General features: G+C 46.0%; 1 protein-coding gene and 1 non-coding gene across 2 annotated transcripts; one reads left to right on the top strand and one right to left on the bottom strand.

Moving 5' to 3' along the window:
* The first annotated feature begins 3762 nt into the window (after nucleotides 1–3762).
* Nucleotides 3763–6098, top strand: LOC127336145 (NAC domain-containing protein 21/22). Its single transcript, XM_051362918.2, has 3 exons — nucleotides 3763–4139; nucleotides 4421–4731; nucleotides 5504–6098. Exons 1-3 carry the CDS (start codon nucleotides 3962–3964, stop codon nucleotides 5840–5842), a joined length of 828 nt encoding a protein of 275 aa, XP_051218878.1. The 5' UTR covers nucleotides 3763–3961; the 3' UTR covers nucleotides 5843–6098.
* TRNAV-AAC (transfer RNA valine (anticodon AAC)) lies at nucleotides 4240–4313 on the bottom strand. The gene has a single exon. It is a non-coding gene; the product is annotated as a tRNA-Val (tRNA).
* Nucleotides 6099–6453: the final 355 nt, after the last annotated feature.

Genomic DNA, 6453 nt, shown 5'->3' with positions numbered 1-6453 from the left:
ATAACAAAAAAATTGCAGCATATTAAAAACCTGCATGCATTAAAAATAATATTCACCTACGTTAAAGAGATGTCAAGGACTCAAGGGGTACCACAGAAGTGTTCATGGGTCTCATACAAGATCCATATATTTACAAAAAAATCATCAAAGAACTAAAAATAAAAATAAATCAATAAAATAAAGGACGGAAGTAAAACGTTCATCTACCTCAGAATTATTTCCATGTTTTTAAAATATTCACGTATTTTTTTCCCAAAAATAGAGAATGAAAAAAAAAAGAATGACAAAGGTGTTGTATATGTGTTGCCAGTTTTTCACAACGTTTCAGTAGCACTAGACATTTTCGCGTTCTTACCTCTTTGTCCTTAGTCAGCACCTCTGACAAGTACCCGTACCGAACACTCACGGAAGAAAGGATTTCCTTTTCGAGCCTGTGCAGTTATCTTATCCGGTTTGTGCACAATAGAGGTGTTGTTTCTTAAATCCTCTCGACGAGTTAATTAACCCCATTTTTATATGCAATGAGAAATGTCAACCCGGCGAATCATTCACACGTCTTCGCAGGTTAGCTCTCTAATTGGATCATCGGCCGATTCGTCGCAAAATGTGCACGTGTGACATTTGCTGCAGGGTACGTTACAGATGGCGCCAAAGCTGCAATTTAACTTCTTCGACAGGTTCAGAGAATGCCAGCTCAGATCACTTCACCGCGTGCTACTAATAGTTGTGTTCAATCTTATCTGAAACCGTGAATGGAGGAAGTTTCTTTCATATTACCCTAACACGCAATGCACTATCATCGTCCAGTATTATTCCTTGGCATAGGGGTCAGTAGCAGTACCATGTTCAGATGAAAATCCGTGTCTGTGATACATTTGCGCATCTCTTGTACAATGATTCAGAAATATGAAGCTTTTTTCGAAAGTATTTTGACAAGATAGTCTAAACCAAAGAAACGAAAAAAAAGAACTACTCTTCAAGCATTATTTCACCCAAACGCTTGGCTTCCACGGTTACCCATAAATGGGTTTCACTCTTAATTTTATCTTGAATAACTAAATGCGGCACATGTTTGTGGTGGAAAACCCGCACATTGCGTTCGCTCCAAAGATCCCAAGTGACTAGTAGAGTGACGGAGGCGACAGCTTTGCGGTGTGGCATGGAGCCACTTTTCATCATGCTCCACCAATGCTTGATTGAAAGACTAGCCCAAAGGGATGGTTGTATGTCGAGGATGCCCAACGAATCTTGAATGAATCTCCAAAGGCGTACGATGTTGTGACAGTTGATCAAGAAGTGGCAAACCGACTCTGTTGTTTGCTTGCAAAAGGGCACAAACCATAATTTTGCAAACCTCGTTTTTGGAGGTGATCCGCCGTCTAAATTTGATTTTGTGTTTGGAGTCAAGCGAAAAATTTAGCCTTTGGAGAGGCCCAAGCTTTCCAGACTGTCTTGTGGACCATCAAGGAGATGGATCCAAGGAAGTGCACCTCATAAGCCGACTATTCCGAGTATTTCTCACTTGCTAATAGCTTCCAAGTAATTTCATCATGGATCTTCATTAAGATGCACGTCTTGCAATTGAACCCAAAGCTCTCCGAATTGCACTAAATGTTGTATGGTTAAGTTGTCTCCCATTTTAATTTTAGCAACCCAAGTGTTATCTTTCAAAGCATGGTCGACCTTCCAAGATTTCCTTCTAGAGATTGCAAAGATGAGAAGGGCAACCTCTTTAGATTTTCTCCCATGAAGCCAAGTGGCCTCCCAAAAAGATGCCTTGCACCCGTTGCCAATGGTGATGGAAGAGGCAACGTAGAAGATTTTCATATCCTCCTCGTAACATGGGTTGCATGAGTCAATCTAAATTTTAGTGGGGTCCTTCCACTCAAGCCAGGGCCAACCAATACGAAGGGTCGTGGCAAACTTATCCAAATTCATGAATCCAAACCCTCTAAGCTTAGTTGGGTGGCACACCGTCTCTCAATTGACCTTACATTTTGCTCTGGTGGTGGTGTTGTTGGCGGACCAAAGGAAAGCCCTCTTGTTGATGAATTTTAGTATGCCTAGCCGAATGACGAGGGAAGTGAGATAGTATGTGGCTTGGGCTGCTATAACCGATTTCAGAAGGGCTGAACGGCCGGCCGTGGTGATGTACTTGCCACTCAAGGGGGATCTTCCGGGCACATTTATCTTCAAGGTATTGGAATCAACTTGTTTTACTTGTCAAACCGATAGTGGGAGCCCAAGATATTTCAAAGGGAAGGAGACACTTGTTGCCGAGATGCCGTCAAGAATTTCATGAAGCTCAACACAATTACATCGAATAGACACGACAGAGCTCTTTTGGAAGTTAGTGCACATGCCAGTTAATTTCCCAAAACTTTCAAGTATCTTTGTCAAATTGCGGATGTCCTACTTGATTGATGGAGTCAAAGGCTTTGTCGATATCTAGCTTGAAGCTTAACGTTTGCAAGAATATATATATGTTCAACTTGTTATTTCACTTGACAAAACTTGATGAATATCGATGCTAGTGCATTTTTCTTTTCTTTTTTACTTTTAGGAGCTAGAGAAGAGGTTCTGCTGTCCGGTTGAGTCGCCTCACTGCTTCCGTAAATTAACCTTACACGCTGATGATTGGCTACTTGGCTGGCTGCTAACCTCCCACTTGAAATTGTTTGGCGAGATTAACAAGACTGCTCACCGGGAGCCGGTGACCTTGCAGAAGCAGAACGCGCCTCGCGGAGATCTGGTTTACGTGCTTGACATGGCTTTTTGTTCAGGTGTATCTATCACACACACAGTCTGCTACCCGCTCATAATATGCGCATCTCTGGAGCTCTGACCTGCGTGGCACAATCAGTGCCCGGTTACATCTTCTTGCAGGTTCACTCTTTGCTAACTGGATCTCCTTCCCTGAAAATGACTGACATGACTATCTCCTCGATCAGAAGAGTGGACAACCGAACTATAGTTACCAATTTATCATGTCATCAGAAGTCCAGAAAGCAGCAGCTGACGATACGAGTAGACTTTCCTTTTCATGTCTATTTTCCATCCGTTTGTGTTCACGCTTGGGTGGCCATCGAGGCCACTGTACGGTGTCCCTGCTGCATCTCCTGAGACCTAAATTGGGCGAAAATAGATGCATACATGCAGATTGCTTTAGGTTTATCACTGAGAAGTGAAAAGGACATGGTGCTGTTCAGTGCAGCAGGTTTAGCGGATTTCTACAGAGAAAACTGCTGTCTAGTCAACTGCCGACTGCCGCGTTCCCGACGGCGACAACAGTAATGCTGCTGCGCCATTTCCTCCCCTTCTCCCCCGCCGGAATTTTACCAAAACAGGCATTAGAAAAGGCATAGGTTCACCTGGAAACTCTTTTGACGGCGATGTCACTGTCGATCAATGCCTACTTAGTAATCTTAACCCAATCAATCCATCGATCCTTTGGGAGGCAGTGGGCGGTTCCCGGACGTAAAAATTGATTGACAAGGTCTTAAGAGTCACAGAAGGCAGTAAGGGGTTTCTTTTTTCATAGGTTTGCCATGGTGTAAGTAAGACTACTGATGATATATGCGATTGCACAAAGACACGCAAACGAACAGGCTCTGATCGTCATGTCACCCTGTAATTACAACTTGATCGAGATAAGGAGAATACATCCACAATACTAGTTGCTACTGCTGTAGTAGAGTAATATTTTCCTCCCAAAACGGTCGTACTTGGAATAGTTAATTTTTGACAAACCGATGGAGCAATAGTCCAAAAGAATTTGCATCGTCAACAGTGGCCGTGGTTGCGTCAGGTTATCTGCAGGTGACATACATGCTCGGAGAGAGGACCATGGCTAGATCTCCCTATTAATACCGGGCCCATCGTGTTCGATATTGCCACTCTCCGCTCTATCTTTCTCGCCTGTTCCTCAGCTCGGGCGCGATCGATCACAAGCTAAGACGAAATGAGCAGCTCGATGAGCATGGTGGAGGCTAGGCTGCCGCCGGGGTTCCGGTTCCACCCGAGGGACCACGAGCTCGTGCTGGACTACCTCTGCCCCAAGCTCTCCGGCAGGCGCAGCGGCGGCGGCGTGGACATGGTGGACGTCGACCTCAACAAGTGCGAGCCGTGGGAGCTTCCAGGTACGATCTGTCCCTTGAATCTCTTGCACTATGTATGTACGAACAATGAGTCCCCGCAGCAAAAAAAAAGCAGATTATACCGAGTAGAAAGGCAAAAATATGGCTTCGCCCGGGTTCGAACCGGAGACCTTCAGTGTGTTAGACTGACGTGATAACCAACTACACCACGAAACCTTGATGCCCTATGGAAAATTTAATCTTATATATTGTGAGTACCCCATCTTGATTCTGCTCTCACCATCGTCGTTTTTGAATGTGCTCGGCTCGACAACATCGCGCAGACGCGGCGTGCGTGGGCGGCAAGGAGTGGTACTTCTTCAGCCTGCACGACCGCAAGTACGCGACGGGGCAGCGCACCAACCGCGCCACGCGCTCCGGCTACTGGAAGGCCACCGGCAAGGACCGCGTCATCACCGGCGCCGGCGGCACGGTCGTCGGCATGCGCAAGACGCTCGTCTTCTACCGAGGGAGAGCCCCAAGGGGAACCAAGGAGGAGTGGGTCATGCACGAGTTCCGCGCTGAGGAGGGCTGCCCGGCGGTTCGTCGGCGGCTCGCCGACGCCGACCACGGCTGGTTGCCGTCTCCTCTTAGGGTATGCCGCCTGCTCCTACACTTGCATGTTATTCATGAGACGAATCAGATGAGTTGCATGCTCCTGCAGCCATTCTATGCCTCTACCATTTGTTTTCCGTGACTAGGATGGAGAGTTTTGACCGGAATAGGTTGGAGCCTTAGTTTTTGTCTTGTGTAGAGAAAGGAAGCTTCGTCTTTTGACAGCTAGAAAATATTTTCATCACATTCAGGCTCTACGTAGGTGCTGCCTGCTCTCCCTGATATGAAGATAAACTTAACTATCTATGCGTCGATATGTGCCACTTGCCAATCATTATAGATGACCTAGTCTTATCGAAATGCAAACATGGTACACACATACACATATCACCAAGGTTCAAAAGGTTTTGTTTAAGCCAACGTCCAGTCCAAGGTTGTTCGTGTGAGCTCCATCGCCATACATCAGCGGCATTAAACAACACAACACTGCGTGTACTAAATTGGTTATTTTATATCATTTGACTTTCTTTGTCCTCAATTTGACTTCTTCTTTTTTGACTGAAGAAAATACAGTTAAATTGTCGGTAAAAACTGTCAATGGAATCTCAAGTTTCCAATTTCTTTTGCCAGTGTACTTCCTGTCGCCTGTTAAGGACACATGACAATCATGGCTCCTCATGCACGGTCAAAACAGATTAGTACTCGGAAAAAATTGAGATTATTAGTAGTCCATATCAAGGCCAACATGCAACAGGGCACTTGTTTGCGTGTCCATCAAATTCAAAGTGCTAAGATGAAAATATTCGGTGCAGGAGGACTGGGTGCTGTGCAGGGTGTTCTACAAAAGCACGGCCGCCGCTCCAAGACCGGCCTCCGACGAGTCATCAGGTTCGCTCAGCAGCGACCTCGGCGTGGCACCGGCGCTGCAGGCCCCTATCAATGCCGCTGTTGGCTACGGGCAGCAAGACTCGACCGGTCCCCTACCGGGAGCGCACCATTGGCCCGCCGCGCCATTGCCGCTCCAGAGCTTCAGGGACCTGCTAGGCGACATGGTGCAAGGCAGCGGCGGTGACCCTCACGCGGACTGGAGCGTCGACGACTCCGGCTACACGCGGCAGGGTGGCATGTCGCAGAGTTGGAACGCGTTCTGAGCCGCTGGGCTCTCCTAGGTAGCACGTGCAGTACACTCGGTCGTCCGTTCTATACTCTAGCAGGGTGATCATATCAGTTATTAGTTTTAGTGCAGGCATTGGTACCCACTGTAGAAATGGATTGTTGTAACAGCACCAAAATTACTGTATTGTACATAACATTTCTTTTTCTAACATGGGATGTATATTACCTAGGCATAGTTGTTTGCATACATGCGTCGTCTAAGGGTGTGTTTGATTGTGCTAACTTTTGGCTTTCCAGACTTACAAGCCAACAATCCAACTAAATATTTGTTTTCTTCTTGGTAAGGGCGCTTCATTACTTATACGGTAACATCGCGCGGGTACAATTTATAATATGTTATACACGGACTCTCATAACAAGGGTGTCCAAAGCGGTAACAGTCCAAAAGAAAGGTAAAACAAAAAAGATGAAATACAAGAATCATATAGAGCTCATACAATGGTGTTGGACGGTCCATCGGTAGATCACATTGTCATCCATGTGGGATAAATAAAACAACTGTGTGGACATCTCCATAGTCATGTATCGATTCTTCGGTGTTTCATGTATCGATTCTTCGGCGTTATAGAAACGACCACGGATGAAG

The sequence above is a fragment of the Lolium perenne genome, chromosome 2 (assembly GCF_019359855.2).
Source record: "Lolium perenne isolate Kyuss_39 chromosome 2, Kyuss_2.0, whole genome shotgun sequence".
Classification (NCBI taxonomy): domain Eukaryota; kingdom Viridiplantae; phylum Streptophyta; class Magnoliopsida; order Poales; family Poaceae; genus Lolium; species Lolium perenne.
The sequence above is the reverse complement of the archived record's forward strand: the minus strand, read 5'-3'. Positions and strand labels throughout refer to the sequence as shown.